The sequence below is a fragment of the Drosophila subpulchrella genome, chromosome 3L (assembly GCF_014743375.2).
Source record: "Drosophila subpulchrella strain 33 F10 #4 breed RU33 chromosome 3L, RU_Dsub_v1.1 Primary Assembly, whole genome shotgun sequence".
Taxonomy (NCBI): domain Eukaryota; kingdom Metazoa; phylum Arthropoda; class Insecta; order Diptera; family Drosophilidae; genus Drosophila; species Drosophila subpulchrella.
The window spans coordinates 18,884,681-18,905,258 of NC_050612.1; the positions used below are offsets into that span (position 1 = coordinate 18,884,681).

The following is a 20,578-nucleotide window of genomic DNA, read 5'->3' on the forward strand; positions in this document are numbered from 1 at the left end:
GCCAGATAGTTTATAATCTAGGACGGCGGCGACGGCGCCGTGTTAAGCACACAAATCATTATGGCGGTGATACCAAAGCCGGCGGTTCACTTTTTAAAACAAGGGGCCGTCGACCGAAACAGAAATCCAAAACAAACTGGGAGCCAAGGGCAGAGACAGTCAAATCCTTTTTAGCGCCATAAATTAACTTCATTTCCGTGCCAGACGCAACACGACAGCGGGCAAACGTGTGTGGTGAGCATTTGAATGGCAGGGGTATTCAAAAGTGTGGGAGTGAATGATATAGGGTTCCGTGGTGTCTGGGATTTAGATTTGCTCATGGCATCGACTGGCCGCAAAAAACACATAAACTTGATTAGAATTCCTAGAAAGGTGCCAGTAGAAAGCGTTTTTCTTCCCAAAAAGTACTAATAGCCAAGTTTAATATATCACTCCATCTCTTCAATAGTTTCTCACTTCATAAGCACGAAGTATTCCTCAATCCTCCCTGATTTTATGCCAATACTCAGTTCATTCACAGTTGCAATCAATGGACTGGACCGATGGCAAAATGAATTTTCCTTTCTATCATTTTGCAGCAACATTGCGTATGCATAATATTCAGAGCTTCGAGCACGTAACTCATACGCACAGGCATAAAAATGGCACGGGCCAAAAGACGGAGAAAGTGGAAAGCAGAGGGTAGGGGGGAAAGCGGAAATGCCTTCACACATATTTGCATGCTATAAATGCGACAACACACGCAAATACTCACACACGGAAGGCCAGGCAGACAGACACGCACACACACGCCTACATATTACGCAAATTCCATGCTCAATTTCAGATTTGAGCAAACGGCATACCTGAGCAGCCTATTCCGAATACCCAGCCACGCCCCTCCAGCCGGAGCCCCTTGCCACAGAAATCAACTCTGCTTACGTGTCGCAATGATAAGGTGTATTTTGCTGCACAGTAATATCCAGGAACTAACATTCACTTCAATTTTAAGTCCAAAGTACATTAGATATTTTTCAAAATTAAAAAAAAAATGGGATTCTGGTACCATTTTAAAATATTTGTTTTATTTTATTGTATGTAAGCTTCAAATCTTATTTAATATTGAAACAACTTAAGTATTGCCCTATGATCGATTTTTTAATTTCCTTAAAAATAAATTCCTGTCTGTTCCTGTCTTATAGAACCCATGTACTAATATTACTTTTATTAAGCTTTCACAAGTCTAAAAAACTTGAAAAATGTTTTTTAAATTTTAACAATTCTAAGGATGGTATTATATTAAAACGCAGTTATAATACGACATTTAAAAGTATATTTATAGAACGTTAAATAGTACAAGTATTCTATATCATCAAAAATAAATCCCTTAGAATATGTATAAAAGCCACCAACTTTAACCATATTTTCTCTAAGTGCGCCGAATAAATCGAGCTAAGTGTACCTGTGTTGAGTGTGTTGGGCCCCAAGTTGAGTTCCGTCTCGGGGGCTAGCCCAAAGTTTCACTTGAAAGCAAATTATGCTGATGACAACAACAGGATTCGGCAGCAGCAGGAGCAACATTGGCAATTGAGGACGTGCCAGAAGTTGACAAGTCTCCTTGGCAGGGCGACACCTATCGGGAATATTTGGCATTTTTCCCGCCGCATACTTTTGTGCACCATTGATGAATTTTGAATGAATCTGCGGATGAGGAGAACACCATAGATGTGCCTAATGAAATGAGCTTGCCGAGATTGACAAGAGGGGGAGATTTGATTGGGCTGATTATGGGTTTGTTTGCAATACGAATAAATACACAGAAATAAAATGAAGTATATTTATAAATACTGTTGAAGTTTTGTCGAAAGAAATGGTAGTATTTTAATATAATTTTTAATGCTTAAAGCAATGAAAGGTTTGTTGATAATTTGTAAGACTTTCAAATAGCTTTGTTAATATGATGGAACCTTTATATATACTATCGGATAAAAACAAATATATATTTTATTTTTATAAAAAGTATTTTGTATTTTTTTTATAAATGTATGGTTTCTACATTTTTCAGTCTACAACTTGAATTTTAAACATACAATCCGACAGATATCTAGTCCCGTTGTGGGCACAGCTTGACTACGGATTCAATAACCTACTGCCGCTTTCAGCTTATCTGCAAACAGATTTGCCCAGTTTGCCAGTGATTTATGGCAGGCACATTTGAATTACTTCGCCTACTTCCCGGCGAACAGATCTGAGTCTTTGGGTAATTGTGTCTCCCGGCCAGATCATATATCATCGTGAAGTGGTCTTGCATATGCCAGCGGCAGTTTAAACAACAAGGCCCGGTCTGATTTTGTCATTGACATATATAAGCCACGCCTTGTGGCCACCAAGTGTATCCACGGAATAGATCAAGGGGCTCCCAGCTACTTGAGTGCCCCGCACACACTTTCGAATCCATCACACTTGTGAAAACATAAACTTTCGCATGCGATACATTTTCGATGTTATTCTGTTTTGAGAGGCAATAAAAGAGATGACGCACTTTTACTGAGCTAAATCAAATAGCAGAAGAATATTTTTCAGCAAGAATAACACTCAATCGAGTCGAGCTCATAAATTCGCCACTGTCAATCATACGCACTATTGGCTGCTCAAGACGTTAAAACACGTTAAAATGTTCGATTTAAAAACCGAATAAGATGAATTATTATTAAATAAAAACAAGAAAGGAAGTTAGCTTCGGCAAGCCGAAGCTTATATACCCTTGCAGCTATAATTATTAAATTTAAAAACACAAAAAATGATATTCCCAATAGTATAAGATAATATGTCAAAAAACACCGAAGCTATAATTTGTTTCATATTATTTTCCTACCAATTTTCCGATCGTTCCTATGGCAGCTATATGATATAGTCGTCCGATTTTGATAAAATTAAATTCGAAACTCAGAACTAATTAAAAAATGTTATTTCCAAGCGTAGGAGGTTATATGTTAAAAAACACCGAAGCTATAATTTGTTTCATATTATTTTCCTACCAATTTTGCGATCGTTCCTATGGCAGCTATATGACATAGTCGTCCGATTTTGATAAAATTTAATTCGAAATTCAGAACTAATTAAAAAATGTTATTTCCAAGCGTTGGAGGTTATATGTTGAAAAACACCGAAGCTAAAATTTTTTTCATATTATTTTTCCACAAATTTTCCGATCGTTCCTATGGCAGCTATATGATATAGTCGTCCGATTTCGATAAAATTTAATTCAAAATTCAAAATTATTTAAAAATTGTTATTTCCAAGCTTAGGAGTTTATATGCTAAAAAACACCAAAGATATAATTTTTTTTCATTTTTTTGTCCGATTATTCCTATGGGAGCTATAAGATATAGTTGTCCGATCCGGCTGGTTCCGACTTATATACTACCTGCAAAAGATATAAGACTTTTGGGAAAGTTTCAGCCCGATAGCTTTAAAACTGAGAGACTAGTTTGCGTAGAAACGGACGGACAGACGGACAGACGGACAGACGGACAGACGGACAGACGGACAGACGGACAGACGGACATGGCTAGATCGACTCGTCTAGTCATGCTGATCAAGAATATATATACTTTATGGGGTCGGAAACGTCTCCTTCACTGCGTTGCAAACTTCTGACTGAAATCAATATACCCTCTGCAAGGGTATAACAAGACGAGAAATCACAAACTGCATTTTTGCATGCACAACTCGAATAATTAAAATAAACGTTTTCAGAGACAACAAACCGCTGGGAAAACACTCGATTAAAAGACATCATCAATAAATTGCTTTTGTATTATAAACAATTCCATTTTCCCCCCACCCCGTGTTAATATGCACACAAAAATGAATTGAAAACATATAGGGTGTATGTATATACGATAAATGCAATATTTGTATACTTTTGTACGGTCTTGTGGGTTAAAAGCTCGGGGCCTGTGGAGTTTAATGGTTTACACATATTGCTATGAAAGTGCTTTGGAGAGCTCTTTACGGCTCGCCGGCGCTCGGCTTTTTATGGGTCTGGGCAATTGTGTGCAGGCCAAAAGGCGTTGACGACCGCTCTGGACCCGGCCAGTTGGGTAATTCTTTTTGTTTTTGACAACTTTGAAGCTTCAAAGTTGGTTGGACACTGTGGAAGCACACATGACCTAACTGGAAATGCTTTTAAAAATTATTTCATTTACCATTTTCCAAGTAAGTTAGCTGGCAAATTATGCAAAGCTTTGCTAGAGTAGCATAATGTATTGTTTCTTTGTCGGTTTTCTTGTGCACCATTTAAAAGTATTTGAGTTTAGGTAATTTTTTATTTGAGGAATTGCCATAGAAGTAGGACAAAATGTATAATCACATAATATTGTTTGTTTCTTATCGAAATATAATTTATTTTGCAAACTCATACTTTTTTTTTCTGTACAGATAATCAGCTGCCATGTGCCGGACAATTATTCAAATAAAAAACAAATGTTGCACGTATTTGATTATTTAAAATTTATATTAATAATCTTTTTTTTAGTTATGTGATAATATTGCTTGAATAACTTCCTAAATTATGGTGGTATAGATCTGATTTTAAGTTAGTTAGCTGGTGAAAATGTTGTATTGGGGGACAATGGTCAAAAAATATATAATTTTGTATCTTTCAAAGTTCTGTTTTCCAAAAGGGCTCTGGGCCATAACAAAGTTATGGGACCCATTGTGACATTCTTCTGCCCGGAATCGTAAAAAAAGTGTTTACATTTCATTCATAAAATATCAATTACGGACATGTGTGACAGCTAAGCGAGTGTGTTCGGGTGTATGGGTTTTGTAAGTCAAATCGATATCATGCGAATACGTGAGGACATCAGAGTTCATTGCTGGGGCTTCGTCCTCGGCTGGGTGACATTTAGGGGCAATATGGTGCACAACACGCTCCCTGATGGAAATTTAACGAGTTGCGCGACAACAGCTCTTGTAATGCATAGCAGCACAGCATAATCAGCTGCCAGTTCTGCAGATCAAAAAAGTGAGTTGACGAGAGACCGGCATCGAACTGATAATAAACAGCTCATTTTAAAAACGGAAAAAAACAATTGATTTAAGCTTTATAATATGTATTTTAAAACATAATTTTAAACCATCCTAACTCTTAATCTAAAGTATGATCAAATTTGATGTGGAGCCTAGGAAGAAAATCTAACTATTTGAACATAAATTATATTTCAAACTTTTCATATATTATCCATGTACAATATTTATCTTTAAGTCTAGAACCTTATGCTAAATAAATAAACAGTAAACATTTGTAAAGATTATTTAATTTTCAACTAAACCTCTAAAGCACTCCATTGATTTTTAAAGAACATCTCCTAGCTATCTGCTCCTTTAAATTAATTTGTCTAATGCCTAACCTAAAATCTACCTAAAACATTTTGTGCATCCAATGCTCGACTCGTAAAATGGTTTAGAACTTGTGTGAGTGGCGTTGCCTTAATAACATCTCTTCAATTCTGCCTTAATTTAATGCAATAGCCTTAAGCGAATAGAAAACCAAAATCAAGACCACGCCCATTCGCTTTCGCCCTGCGGCTGCTCCATTTAAGTAAATGCAGCCCACAGCATTCGCATAACCAAGCAGCTCGGATGGCTGGCCCACCCACTTTGACACCCCCACAACCACCCACTGGACCACCCTCTCAGCCACCCACTGAGCCACCCTATTTAACATCCGATGGCCGCACCTGCTGTCTGCAGTTTGCAGTTTGCTGGGTGCACTTTGCTGCCTACTTTGGGGCGCCACTCAATTATTTATGTGCCCCTGCAGTGCCAGGGTTGCCATCCCCATATGAGGGGCGAACTTTTTCGCCATCCACATCCGCACACCACGCTGGCAACACGGAATGTCTTTAATGTTAATGACTCGAGTGCCGCAGAACTTTTGCAAACGCTTAAGGCGGCTTTGCGGCAAGACGACGATGCCGGCAACTTTCCCATTGTGCGGCTGGGAAATCTCAAATCTCTGGTGACAAGTTTCCGCTGCACACAACTTTTTATAATAGCATGCAGGCACTCATTAAAAACGCATTAACTATGCAATGTAAATCATTATTGTGCCATAAGTAGCACTCAACCGGTTCGTACCTCTCCGCCACTCCCCGGGGCATCGGTATCATCTGGCAGCAGTTATGTCATCCGATGATTGTGTACATGTGTATGGCGTCGGATATGTGTGTTCAACAATGTCAGGGGCCAACCTATGAGTTATCCTGCCGACTGACCCGCAGGTCGAAGGCCTCAGACAGACCGCAGATGCTTTTTATCCAGGGTGTATCTCGTACTGGCTTATCCAGTGAACAAGGAAGCCGAAAATATTATTTTAAAAAGTAAATTTATTTTAAAAAAAATCTTCTATATTAATATAAGATGCTTGTTCTGTTGCAAAAAATTAAAAGTAATTTTAAAAGCGACTTTTAAAATATATCCCATTTTATCAGTAATTTTTAGTTTTCTTATTTAGTTTTCTAAAAAAATATTCGAAACAATATTATCTAGCCCTTAAACCAAGATTCCTTCATGGCTTGGAATTGAAAAATCCCCCTGAAATATCATAGCTTCAACCCATGGAACGCGTTTACAAAGCATCAAGAGAAATGGCCGTCGAAACCAGCAATTTTTCACAATTTTTTGCTTATCTGCTTAACATGTTAATAACCCCACCTGGGGGTAATGCCATCCGCATCCCAAGGCATTCAAATGGAGGGGAGAGCCGACCATCCCATTCAGGTGGCGGCAATAAATATTTTATAAAGGCCAGACGACGTCAACAAGAACACGATGGGGCATGCATATAACATCCTCCACAGGTAGCGACCGTCGTAAAAAAGGCAACTTTGTAGGAAAGATTGCGCTGATGTGCTGAAAATTCCTTCCTTCCGTCTTGTCAACAACAGCTGAATAGGCCACACAATTGGCTGGCAGATGGCTAAGAGTCTGGCAAGGAACCAACTGGGGTTGTCCTTTTGACCCAAACACCCCGAGCTCTTTGCCCTACCCACATGGGCCGACGGGATTTTCCATTTCTTTATTCATTAGCATTTCGACGGGTCGGGAAATCCCCACATTAATATGAAATTCTGCTCTGCTCTCCACACTTTTTAATCTAATTTGTTAGAGTGCGGAATGTTTAACAAATTTAAATAGCAAGCCCAGCAAATTAGTTTCTATATGGCCAGCAAACAAATCTGGCCCAACGGCCTAAAGACCATTTCCGTTGTTAGCCCAATTTAACATGCATTCTATTTGTTGTTAGCCATTAGTTGTCGGTGTTGAGCCGGGCTTTAGGATTTTATTTAAACATATTTCGGGCTTTTAATGAAATTTATGGGCCCATGTAAATGAAAATCTGTGCTAAAATGTTTTTAATTGCCTCCTCTAGGAATAAGTCGATAGGAAAGCGATTTAATTTATGTGCGTTTAAGCCAATTTTAACTAATTTAGCCTCATTAGATTGGGCTATTTTAAAAGGAAATTGTAAATTGTGTAATTGTTCCGAAACAGCTGAGATCTTTGTTTAACTTTCAGTTATTCAATTAAAATATGCAATAATTTCATGCAAAATAACAATAAATATAGCAAAATTGTATTATTGGTTGAAGTTTAATAATAACCGCAAGCACCAGCAACGACACCCATGTGGCCCGTAAAAAATTACCTATCACCGCTTAGAGCCGGGAAAAAATAAACCCATTAACCATAACGCTTAGGCAATAAAAATAACAAGCCGCATCAAATTTTAAAGTAACGTTCAGCCAGGGAGAAAACAAACAAATATAATTGCGCCAAAGGCAGCGGCTGTCCAAGGCGTTGACTTTTTATGGTCCAGGACTTTTATTGTTTGTACTTTTGAGGGAAAGTGGCCAAGACAATTTACTTGGGTCAAAGAAGTTGTCGCCTGGGAAATTCGGTGACAGAAAATGTGGGGGAACTTCCTTATTAAAGCGGACTTGGCTATATAGGTAATGCGATACAGCTATGGTTTGATTGAATTTGTATCAGTTTCGGGGTTGAACCTTTTTCTCGGCTATTTCCATTTAAAATGTGGCTAAAGCTGGTTGTTTTAGTTCTCGTCTATGGTCATTCAGCCAGAACCGATTCTGATATTCAAGTTAAAAATGGAAAGGAAGTGAATAGTGATGGAAGATTCCTAAGTATTCAGCTGCCCCGCATTCAGTCAGCTATTCGAACCATAGGGATCTCATTGTTTCCCTGCTTATTTGAGATTGAATGCGAACAAAAACGGCTAAGTCACGATCATCGACCTGGAATAACCCGTATAAGAAAGTTACTCGCCTTGACTGGGAAACGGGAAAACGAAGAATTATGATCATCAATTTGGACATTTAATTAATATCAAATAAGTGCATATATTTTGTAAATAAGTTAACAATTAAAGAAAAAACAGCAATTTCTTTACTTTTTAATGTTTGTATCCAGGGTAACAAAACAAACTCTAGCAGGTGTTTAGTTATCTTAGCAACCCCAGAACTTGTTGACGGCCAGTCGAAACGTATTTAAGGAAATAGCAGGAAGTTTGAACTTTAAACAGGACCAAAATGAATATCACATCAGCAGTTTGGTGAGTTTTCCGCGAACATTCCCTGCGAACAAACACTTATTCAAACGATCCCCAGTTGGTGCAACATCTGGGACAAGAACACCATTGTTAATGTGGGTCCCGATGTCCTGTGCCTGCGAAATGGCAATGCAATCAAGTTCGTACACATGCAGACGAAGGTCGTCAGTTTTTTCAAACCGGAAACGGTGGCCACTGGACTTAGCATCAGTGCTTTTGCTGGCCACAATCGTTTTCCGCTTTTCGCCTTCGCCGAGGTCGTTCTGCGACCAAATATCTTTATATACCGCTATCCGGACATGGCCAAGTTTAGTTCCATTCCACGTGAGTTGCCTAGTTAGGGATTTTTGTTCTACTCTTAATTTATATTTCCCCTTAGCTCACCTGATAAGCTACACCGACATCCGTTTCTCGGAGCTGGATCTTCTAATCGCCGTGGGCGGCTTTCCCGACTACTGCCTATGCGTTTATAACTACCGCACTGGTACCTTGGTCCTGGAACAATCCACCAATGTGCCCACCGTGCCACGTGGCATTGTGATGAGCTACACCAGCTTGCCCAGCATTATACAGTTCAACAAACAGGAGATGTCCATCCTGTGCTACGACATCTGCACCGTCGAGAAGGAGTCCTTCCTGTACAAGGTGGCCGAGGTGGAGCTGGGCAAGGACTACCTCAAGTCCTGGGAAAAGTGTCTAACCTTCGGCGAGGATACCATCCTGTACGCCACCAACGACTTTGGTCACTTGCTAACGGTGGACGTAGCCTGCTTCGCCCTAAAGCCCCAGTGGGAACCCAATTACGAATCGGATATTGACGTGGAACGGATGCCCCGCGCCCACGGCCTTACCTACCACCGGTCCGGTTTTATCATCTGGAACAGCTCGAATGCCTACTACGTTAAGAAGAAGGCGGGGGTCTACAAGGTAGGTTCCTAATGCCCTGAAAGAGGTAATCATTTAAATGATATAAAATGCTACCCAAAAACACAGCTTTTGAAAGTTTTGGGAGTGTTAATATAATTTAAACTCAGAAAACTGATAGTTCCCATTAAAACTAGTTAAAATCCATTTGAGTTTCACTAGCTTAGCTCGAGCTTTAATATTGAAGTTGATGCCATGGTTACAAGTAAAAGTTGTCTAAATTTTAAGATCCGAATAAAATTTAAAGTTTCATGTTATAACCTGTTATGAATGAATCATGTTTAAAACAAGTGAAACCATCTTAATAATACTGTATTTGACTTTAGAAAAAAAGTTCTCGAAAGTATAGATATACTCCAAGTCTGTACGTCGCAAAAATATCTCGCGAGCTATGTCAAAGGAACCACTTATTGAACTCAAAACTTAGGTTACAGATTCAAAAGTTTTTATAACTAGATTTCATTTTTTAAATCGAATAATTGATGACACAAAGTATATATTTTATATTGGATAGCTTACATATTATAGTGTGTATTGAATCCTTTTCAAATTCATAAATCGACTTTGATCTTAGAATGCGTTTGCAATAATATCCTTTTATTTATCCTAGGTTGAGTGGGAGTTGGAGTCCCGTTTGCACGAGGTCGTGCGCTTCCAGAGCAACAGCAATGGCGAGGTCTACGCGGAGCGTCGACCGGGTCACATTGACCAGGTGATGGTGGACCGCAACGGGACGGCTTCGCTGGAGTGCGTGGTGCCCACTGGCAGGCCGGTGATCACGTTCCGGGTGCTCCAGGGCCTCAAGGACGAGTGCGTGTGTGTGCTGCACGACGAGGGGGTGGCCATGATTGACCTGGCCAAGGGTCACACCCTCTGCGAGGTCGCGGTGCCGGGGGCAGGGGCCATGTGCAACCACCGCAGCCTGGCCCAGGTGGCCGTGGGCACCCTGGATGCCCGCATCGTCCTGATCCACTTCGAGCGGGCCAGTCTGCCCCACGTCCTCTGCGAACTTAAGTTGGAGACGGCGCCGGTGGTCGGACTGGAGTTCAACGACAGCTGGCTGGTGTTCCAGGATCAGTCCAAGCTGTTGCACGTCGTCCAGGTGGACAATAGGCCGCACAAGCTGACGCACTACTTCGAGATGAACCAGCCGGAATTGGGGCAGGTCTTCATTCACACCTTCATGTTAGCCGACGGACCGCGCCTGATGGTCTTCATCAACCGGGATCACACCATGAAGCGTCCCGGCTACGCCACCGAGCTCTGGCTTTACAACTGGGGCAAGGACAAGCGTCTGCATCGGCGGGAGTTCGTCCTGCCCAAGGAGTACGGCTACTTCTGCGTCCAGCCGCCGGTGGGAAGATGGGCCGTCATCGAGATCGTGGCCACCGAGAACAACACCCTGAACTTTGACCAGTTCGCGCTGAACGAGCGGGACGAACTGCAGTGGATCGCCTCCACCAAGTCGGGGCACTTCAGCTTCATTCTGGGCGCCGGCATGACCAAGCACCTGGTCACCTGGAGTCTTGGCGGTATCCTGGTGCACTTCAAGCAGCACAAGCGGGCCAAGAAACCCTTCATGATCTGCCGTTTCCTCAACCTGGGCATGCAAACGGAGTACATACTGCGGGTGAAGGAGTGCTTCAACTCCAAGTGAGTATCTATGATCACCTAATTCAAGGGATAGTTAAAAAGTTAGGGAATTATATCAATTGCGTTGAATCAGACCAACGAACTACAAACCTCAACCTCCAACTCCTATATCTCATAAACTATTGGTCTAATCGAAGTTTTGGGAGTTGAATCTAGATAATTTGAAGATCTTTATAAAAAACGATCAAAGGAACCCTCATTTTTAATACCCCTAATGTGTAACAAATCTGCAGATACCTGATCATCCTGCTGGCGAACAAGAGCATGCGGGTGACGCGACTGCCCTCCTTGGCGGACTTTGTGAGGGAGAATGTGGCCTTGCCGCTGCCTGTGGAGGAGGGCATTCCCTGCTTCGTGGAGGAGGTGGTCCACAAGGTGGAGATGTTTGTGCCCCTGAGTCTGCGGCAGGAGGTCAAGGAGGAGTACACACGGGCTGATCTGCTGAAGCGGGACAAGCTGTTGGCCAGCATCAAGGATTTCGCCGCCAAGGTGACGGCTTTGATCGACTATGACATCTCGAAGACGGGCAAAGCCCATGGCATCTTCAAGAAGTTCTGCTTCCACTACCGCTGGCTGGATGCCCTCACGGAGGAGGCTCACAAGCTGTGTGCCCTGGAGCGGGGATCCCTCGAACGAGCCATTGCGGATCAGGCCAGGATTCGGGACTGGATCCTGCGCCTGGTGACCCGCGATGCCGTGAGCATCAACTATCGCGTACGTTCCATTTTCGCAGATGCCAACTTCGAGAGCTTCTCACTGCGACGCAAGGTGGAGATGACGGAGTTCGACAAGTATCGTTTCTACGACCTCGAGGACCACCTGCGAGTTTCCCTGGGCTCTTTCGAGGAGGAGGAGGCCCCGGCTCCAGCCGCCGGCGGTCATGGTCCACCTCCTGCCATCGAGGAAGGTGAACAGGCCGATGAGGAGAAGGAAGAGGTCGTCGAGGGATTAAAGGAACTCAAGCAGTTCGTGGTGGAGGGACCCAGCGTCTACGAGCACATAATGGCACCCGTCTTCCAGCTGCAGGACAAGAATCTGGTGACCTCGAACCAGTTGTTTAACTACAACTGCAAGATCCGCTACTATCTAAACGACCCGCTCAAGGCGGAGTTCAACAAGCTTTTCCACGAGGCCCAGCAGCTCAAGCAGGACACCATCGACAGTGTGATGAACACCAATGTGGTGCTCAACAAAATCTACGACAACATGAACATCATGCTACGTCTGCTCAATATGGATCAATTTGAGCTTCCGGAACTGACCGTGCCTGCGTTGGCCCAGGATGAGGTCATCAAGCGGATCATGGAGGTGGACGACTCGGAGATCAAGGCTATTAACCGCAGGAAGCCCAAGACCATCGATACGGGCGGCAAGAAGGGCAGACTGCTCCTGTGGAGCCCCGAGTTCTGGTCTCGGGCCCTCATCGTGATGATGGACGGGGTGCTGGAGAAGCTGTGGGAGGAGGAGATCAAGAAGGACATCCCTGAGCCGGAGTTCATGCAGAAGAAGCAGCCGCACGAGTACAATCTCGAGGAGCAGAAGATCTTCCGGGCCTACGAGGAGGCGGTCCACCTGCTGGAACTGGATCGTCGCAAGTACCTTCGCATCCTGCACGAAAACGAGGAGAAGACGCTGGCCCTGAAGGCCGCCCAGATCCTGAAGCTCAACCAGCGCGTGGCCGAGCTGATGATCATGAAGTTGAAGTACGACTTCGCCCTAAAGCAGGGCCAGATGCGTCTTCTCACCCTGGAGCAGATCAACTTTGGACGCGTCCAGTTGCAGAAACGTTTCTGCATGTTTCGCAAGGACATCGACAAGCTGAACGACTACATGACTCGCTATGGAAACCTGCTCGACTTCTACGACAAGGCCTTCCTCGATGTGAAGACGCGACTGGAGGCCCAGCAGACCCGCGATCGGGCCGTGGAGCGTCAGTTCAGGGCTCAGTTTTTGCCCCTGGTCCCGCATGCCACCCACGAGATGACCAAGCTGTTCAAGAAGCGGCCCAAGCTGCCCGGCAAAGTCTTCAACTCGGTGCTCATCTGCATGGAGGCCTCGAACAAGCTCAGTGGAAAGCCCAGCCACCGTACGCCCTTTCCCCTGCCCGACGACGTGCTCGAGTTCCTCAACTATCTCTCCGAATTCGACCAGCCCAAGCAGTGTCCGCCTCAGGTGGATGCCAAGTCCTGGGACACCTTCGTCAAGTTGCGTCGCCAGAAGACCGAAAGCGAGCTGCGACTCAAGGGCATTGGCTACCAGCTGCTCGACAGCCAGGGCCTCCTGGGCGTCCTCAACAAGGACCTCGCGGCGCTCAAGGAGTCCAAGGTGCTCACGCAGCGCAATGCCGAGGAGAGCATACAAACCTACGTAAGTTGAGCCCTAGTTCTTATCCTTTTCTGGTTAGATCTGCACTTATATTTAATACGGCTATGAAACCGTTTTGTTCGGCTCATTCATTACAGCTTAGAAGAAGAGATCTTTAAACAAAGTACTGTAATCAAATATTTTAATAGTACAAAGCATACTATATTCATAAATGTTTCTTGTTAATCATCTGTGGTATTAAATTCTTAACAAGCTCATTGAATTCCATGTAGGCTGGTGGAATATATATTTTCCTCCTTATATACACGTTTAAACATTTTCTTAATGTCGCATCGAACATGCTAAGTAGCTTTAGTCTGTTTTTTACTATTATTTATTTGTTGCACTAAATACGTCCCACAAAATGCTAAGATAAATTCAAAAAATCATAAATTTAGAAAAAATTTAGCGAAATTATAACTTCCGGATATATATTTGCTTATTGACCTATTAGCCCAAGAATATTACTTATTTGGGGATTTAAAAATTTCGAAATTGGGCTAATACACGAATTGGCTTATTGGTTTTTACTTTAAACCTCAAAGCTCGCTTTAAAGAGTTGTTATACTACAGAAAGCTGCCTGAAAGAATTGATCTTCTGAATTAACCGAACAATGTTGTGTTATAAGGCAAAAACCTCTCAATTTGCATAGCTACCAGTAAACAATTACAGCATACTCTTGGGCTTTTTCTGCTTCATAATATTTCTTCTTCTTAACAAATAAATTTTCCCACTGCAGTTGGAAAAGATGAGAAACATGACCATCCAGTTGACCCTCACAAAGGGTCAGGTCGAGGTCTCGGTGTTGGGCCAGTTCACCAATCTCTCGAACACAGTTCTAATGCACGTGGATGACATCAACGAAGTAAATCGCCAGATACAGGTAAGCCCCGTACCAGCCAAATGAGAGGGTCTTTAATACACTTCCATCTAATTACCACAGGATGCTGGAAACAAGAAGATCAAGGCCATGCAGCGAGTAGCCGTATTTAGACGCCAGGTGATCTTCAAAGAGTGGGAGCACAAGCTGTACAAGGCCAATATAGCGTATCTAAAATACATGCTGGACGCCATCGAGAAGTGCAAGGTATCCATGGAGTTCCTCAACATTCTGCGCAACTGGGAAAAGGTCAAAACGGAACGACAGAAGTACATAGCCGGTGCCATCGAACGAGTGATCGAGCAAAAGATAGCTACCTTCAGGAAGAACATCGAACGCGTGTAAGTATTACTTTCTCAGGACTTGCCAAGATCTAAACCCAAACCTGTTGCCACCCAAGGAACATTAAAATCGATGCGGTAAAGGCACAGACCTTGGAGGTGAAGCGCAGCAACCACGCCATCGATTTTAAGATCGAGCGTATCAAGGTGGACGTCACTTTCCAGAACACAATGCGCGATACCATGATGGAGGAAAAGCGGGATCGTGAGCAGCGCGAACGGTGAGATAACCTTTCCAACGGGAGCTGAATTATGCACCCAAACACTCTACAAAATTATGCTTATCTTATTTAACTAAATTTCCGCGAGACTCTTTTTAAAAATATATAACATCGATTACCCTAGCTAGATAAAAGTAAATTGGCAGTGTTACAAAGGTTACTAGAGAGGAAGATTCTACACATAAATATACCTCCTTTTTATATGTATTTAATTTTTTCCCAGTATAGATATGTTTACATTTTGAGGTCAATACATCCGCACAAAAACAAATTCTTAAAAACATATATCATGTTATCATGTTAATAGCGAAAATAATGTGAATCAATTGAATATGTGTATTATTTTTCTGTGTGTACTGATAAAAGCACCATCTCTCTCACCCCCAGAATGTCGCAGATTAAGACCCATCGGCAGCTCATGGAGAATGTGCGCCGCCACTACGCCCATGTGCTGGAATTGCAGACGATTCTGGAGCTACTTCGTCTGCGAACCTACCCCACCTTGGGCCCACCCCTGCCCCAATGCCATCCGCCGGTGCCGGAGCACATCCTCAGTTCGGTGCCCTAGGAGAAGTTCAACCCGACCAAAACCAGCCAGCAGACCATTCCGTGGAGCTAAGTTTTAGCCACTTGGCGAAATTGCAATTAAATATTTTCATTGCGCCAAATGAAAATTTATTAGTGGTTCCTGGGATCTGGTCGGGGTCTTACGACTGCCGCTGCCACTTAATTGGGTTTGTTTGTGTCTAGGAAAATTACCAAAACGAGGCACAAAGTCATGCACTTTGAGCTCTGTTTGCTGCTTAGACTCGTAGACTAACCGCTTTTGGGGCTCAAATTGGCGGGGTGAAAAACCCTCAGCGTCGCACTTCACATTTATTGTTTTAATGGATTTCTCTTGAAGCCAGGCGTCAAGATAGTTGGTATAACTTATGCGATGAGGCAAGCATACGAAAAAATATATTTTTCAGAATTAATAACGAATTTATAATGCGCTTTGCAATGACACAAATGTGACTGATTCCGAATAAGTATGTGTTAGGAACATATTCTTATATAACAATTTCCGATTTATGTGGTTTATAATAAGTTTTACTGTAGTTTTAAAGGATTCCAAATGTAAGGCTTAATTTAATTTTTAAACTAAACAAAAATTATTAAGAGCCTAAACCTAAAATCAACTGTTTTTAAAGCATCAACAAAAGCATTTACCTATCGTAAACATTATGTCATATGTGAACTCTGACCAGAAAACTAGCCCCTTATCTGTCTGGCCGTCAAAATCAGCGAACTGTTCTTTCATTCGCTCAGTGTGTCAATTATTCTAATTGAATTGCAAATCATTCACAAAAAGTCTATGAACAGACCAAAATTAAAAGCTTTAACCTTTGCAGGTGAGCTACTGTATACACTATATTATTAACTCTGTATTTTTGTAACGCATTAACCCTATAAAGTTTTTTTTTACCGCCTCTTAAAGATAAGATCAACGTGATCAAGCTACGTTTCTGAGTTCATATTAAGTGAAACCTCGGTAAGAACGTCCAATGTTTGCAGGCCCTTCTAATTTTGGACTTCAATTTTTTTGTATAAGCTTGCCATTGAAAATTGTTCGTGCTATGAAGTATATTAAGTCCAATTGTGATTGTGCCCAACTGTTGGAATGTGGGTCGTCTTATCAGAAATTTAAAAAAAAGCCTCTTATCAAGCTGAAATTATTTGCCACGTGCACCGAAGTGACGGATGCTGCCCAAACAAAAATTGATTAGAAAATATAAGAGAAATAAAACAAAATCAAACCTTTAAACATTTTACAAAATTGGAAAAAACAATAATAGATAAGCATATTTCCGGGTGCTGGATTAGAAGGCCTTCAGCACGGTTCTGTTTTGGCACTCCATGCCATCGAACTACAGTGGGCGTTGCATACATTTAAAATCATACAAACGAATACGCCTTAAAAAATATTAATTGATTAGAAAAAAAAATTTAAATGGAAACTTAAATTATTAAATTCAAAATTGGAATAGGAACGTAAAGCGATTTTAAAAATATGCTTATACCACCACAAAGAGTTTAGAATACCCGAAGCAAACACATTGTCATACTAACAAGCAGTTTCGCATAGCCGATGTCTCCCGTAGAAAAAGCAAATTAGAGATTCTCCATCAAAGTAATCCCACAGCTGGGAGGCTAGGCAATACACCACAGTACCCAGCATGCGACGGAAAAAAGTACGCTTATCACGGGTCAGTTCCCTAGCGCTAAACGCTCGGCCTTCCTAGTGGCGATAAGCCGGGCTCGAATTCGGGCGGCTGCGACGCAAAACGAGGTGTCGTTATGAGTAGTTTGGCAGACGTTCAATCAGTACTCAAGTCAACGTTCTCCAGTTCAGAGTTCCGCAGCAGTTACAAAATCCAACTCAAAATGGCAAAGATTGCTCTGATCTTCCTTCTGTTCGCCCTGTTCGCCGTAAGTTGATTATCAAATCCGGGAACGGACCCCCAGGATCAGGATATAATTCGGGCCTTTGCTTTCAGGTGGCCATGTCCGCTAGTGTGCCCAGTGGAGAGGCATCTAATCCCGTGCAAGACGTTGCAAACCAAATCGCAAAGGCCTTCAGGGAAAATACGACTCCGGAAAAAATTGAAGTAAGTATAACAACATTCGCTAATTCGGCATACTTTGCAGTATATATTAACACTTTTTACATGTACTGTGAATCGTGTATCGTTGAATAGAATGTTACCCTATTTACTTGTTATTGGTCAGTGTCAAAAGCCCAGTCGATGTAGCCATATCTGTCTGCCCGTACTACAGTTTATATCATTTATCAATACTTATCGCTTGAAATTGTTCGTTTCGGATCATTGGTTAATTAGTTTGGATAGTTGGCTACCTGAGTACTGTTCTAGAAGGCCTGCAGCTCAGAAGAAAGCCTACAACTAACTAAAATCCTTAATTGGTTTTTAGTACCAATGCTAAGTTTAAAAAGCATCGGCTTGCCGAAACAAACCTAATTTTGCCTAAATTTATTTTTTAACCGCGTCTGTTTGTCTACAGGAACTCAAGGAGAAATTTGGCGAATTCTGGAATGCCGCTCTTGAAAGTGCCAAGAAGATTTCTGCCGAGACTAACCAGAAAATCCAGGAATTCGAGAACAAAGCCCACTAAGACGTTGATAGATGGCAATATATTTACTACACAAAAAAAGTCTATAATAAATGTGTAAACTTTAAATCAAGTTTTTACCTTTTTGACGGTACGGATTTTTGGAACACTAAATTACTATATTATTCCAACACATTCACTAAGAAAAAAATGCTTATCGCCTATGTTTCTTCAGTATTAATTAGGATTGATAAATAATAATAACAGAGGCTTACAAAAATTTGAAGAAAATTTTTCGCCCAAAACTTTTAGGGATTTTAAATTCATTTATAAAACTATCGCGAAAAATCTTAAATATGAAGATAGGTATATAAATACGCCTCAGGTGATAGTCTAAGCATAAATTTTTGTGCTGTATAGTGAATTTTAAAATTTAATTGGTTCAGGGTAAATGGCCATTCAGTGAAAAGAAAAAACAAAAACCACTTAGAGACTTACTCACTTCATGAAAAGGTTTTTTTTATTAAGTAGCGACACGATAGTCCCTCAAACATTTATTTGATTGTAATGTTTAATGGCAATACAGTGTTCTTGTTATTTATTGGCTACATTTTAATATAACGCGCAAACTTTGAAATAAATGCACAGTAAATAATTGACAAATTATTGGAACTACAGAAACACATAGCTGCGAAAGGGTGGCGTCTGTGAATTATTTGTCAGTTATTTTGCACACCTATCTGAGCTTCGAACATGAATAATGTATTGGCATTTGTACGGCATCACAATCTAACTCCTCCGCCGCGCACGATTGCATAGTATCAAAGTGGATTTTTCCTCTTTCCAGGGGTCCAGAGGTTGCACAAACGGAAGTTGGCTGAGGCGGATAATGCCAAATTGTTGCTTAGACACATTTTATGTACTCGTGTGTATCTGTGCGTCCATCAATTGGCATCTCTTGTGCCATTTCTATGGCATTGTTGTGTGAAATTTATAAATGTTTTCATTTTCTTTTTTCAGAGCATTTCTTATTCAAAAGTGTCGGGGCTTACTCATCCATTCGATCTTTGATGTTTGTCGTGGGGAGAGGAGGGTTCGCTTGAAACCAAATTTGTCACACGAATGGACTAGGAAATTTGCTTAGATCTGAGCTTGTTTATCAAAATAATAAGTGGTAATTTAAATTTAAAATTTAACAATGGCTTGCACTTAGCTAAGGTTTTTAACAAGTTTTAAATAAGGTAATGTTGCTATAGCATAAAGTTATGTAGTTTATATTATTACTTATATTCATTCATTGAAACGTACTTTAAAAAGAATTTAACTAAAAATTGAACTTCTCTGACATTTGTCACGATATCTAATATCTTTGTTTCTTCACTTCGCTAACTGTAAAAACCCGAAAGTATCGAAAACACAATGTTTCATTCTATTATTTCTTGTCAGTCGTTCTCAAAGCAATTCGAATTTAATTAAAAATTTATTAAGTGCTGCGACACAATCGCAAGGAATCACAAAAGAGCCCCGGAGTGATTGGGTGGAATGCCATAGGAAGGGGTGAACTGGAAGGGGTATTCATAGGAGTGCAACCCAGTTGGAAAACTGCGCTCCTCTGCGTTGCACCAAACAACTCCCAAAGCAACAATATGGTTGCCATGTCACGAAGTGAGTGTGCCAGTGTGAGTGCATTGTAATGCTAATTTAAATAACGATAAGCTCAACAACAGCACCAGCTACAACTACAACTGCCACTACAACAACGTTCATGATGATGGCAGCGACTACAATGGCAACAATAATAGGAAAACAATTTGGCATTCTGTGATTTTGTCATCCTTTCACGATTGTTGTTGTTAGTTGTTGATGCTCTACCATTGAAGGGAAAAGTCCCTATACTACAAAATCAATTTGGCTAACAAATATAAAGGTTAAAATGAGTATTCAATTTGCTTTACCTACGGCTTGAGTCTGGTTAACAAAATCATGAACCAAACTTTAAGCACTTAAATGTATTTTTTAATGAACGTCTATGAGTATCTCTTGAAATTAGTAAAAAATATTTATTTATATTTTAAAAATCACCAATAATATATTTATTTATTAAAAACATATCTATTTTTTTTGCAACAACACGTCTTTAAAATTATAAATAACCAAGTATAAATTATTAAACAAAGAAGCTCTGAGTTTTTTTTTTGGATAAACCTTAACGCTTTAAAATCCTATCTATTTACCTTACGAATGTACTACAATCATATTATTGTTACCATTACGCTCAATCAAAAAGGGTATTAGGCCTTCTTCCAGAAAAAGGACTCCCTTGAAATTGTTTTTGTTGCTGGGTGTGCAGCATCTGCAGTAAGCCAGACACCACACACACACATCTGGCAATATTAGCGTGCAAGCGGGAAAAACAAATAATAAAGCCACTTGCGCATAAAGAAGCAAAAACGGCGGCAAAGGAAA

General features: G+C 41.3%; 2 protein-coding genes across 3 annotated transcripts; both read left to right on the plus strand.

Annotated features, from left to right (window-relative positions):
- Positions 1–8,597: 8,597 nt before the first annotated feature.
- Positions 8,598–15,675, plus strand: LOC119553196. 2 transcript variants are annotated; one of them, XM_037863446.1, is made up of 9 exons: positions 8,598–8,620; positions 8,676–8,941; positions 8,997–9,544; positions 10,152–11,194; positions 11,428–13,561; positions 14,299–14,442; positions 14,503–14,780; positions 14,840–15,001; positions 15,389–15,675. In XM_037863446.1, the coding sequence occupies exons 1-9, from the start codon at positions 8,598–8,600 to the stop codon at positions 15,567–15,569; spliced, it is 4,779 nt and encodes a 1,592-aa protein (XP_037719374.1). In that variant the 3' UTR covers positions 15,570–15,675. The 2 variants fall into 2 exon arrangements, with proteins under 2 accessions (XP_037719374.1, XP_037719375.1); XM_037863447.1 differs by lacking the exons at positions 8,598–8,620; positions 8,676–8,941; positions 8,997–9,544 and adding an exon at positions 10,009–10,068 and having other exon boundaries at positions 15,389–15,569.
- A 1,643-nt stretch (positions 15,676–17,318) lies between these two features.
- On the plus strand, positions 17,319–18,241 carry LOC119555051 (neuropeptide-like 2). The gene is made up of 3 exons (XM_037866243.1): positions 17,319–17,473; positions 17,542–17,652; positions 18,065–18,241. Exons 1-3 carry the CDS (start codon positions 17,342–17,344, stop codon positions 18,173–18,175), a joined length of 354 nt encoding a protein of 117 aa, XP_037722171.1. The 5' UTR covers positions 17,319–17,341; the 3' UTR covers positions 18,176–18,241.
- Positions 18,242–20,578: the final 2,337 nt, after the last annotated feature.

Coding starts and splice junctions, on each gene's coding strand:
- LOC119553196 (XM_037863446.1), top strand. CDS start 8,598: ATGAATATCACATCAGCAGTTTG. Junction 13,562..14,298: donor AGGAGAGCATACAAACCTAC/GTAAGTTGAGCC, acceptor TTCCCACTGCAG/TTGGAAAAGATGAGAAACAT. Junction 14,443..14,502: donor AAGTAAATCGCCAGATACAG/GTAAGCCCCGTA, acceptor TAATTACCACAG/GATGCTGGAAACAAGAAGAT.
- LOC119555051 (XM_037866243.1), top strand. CDS start 17,342: ATGAGTAGTTTGGCAGACGTTCAATCAGTACTCAAGTCAACGTTCTCC. Junction 17,474..17,541: donor TTCTGTTCGCCCTGTTCGCC/GTAAGTTGATTA, acceptor CTTTGCTTTCAG/GTGGCCATGTCCGCTAGTGT. Junction 17,653..18,064: donor CGACTCCGGAAAAAATTGAA/GTAAGTATAACA, acceptor GTTTGTCTACAG/GAACTCAAGGAGAAATTTGG.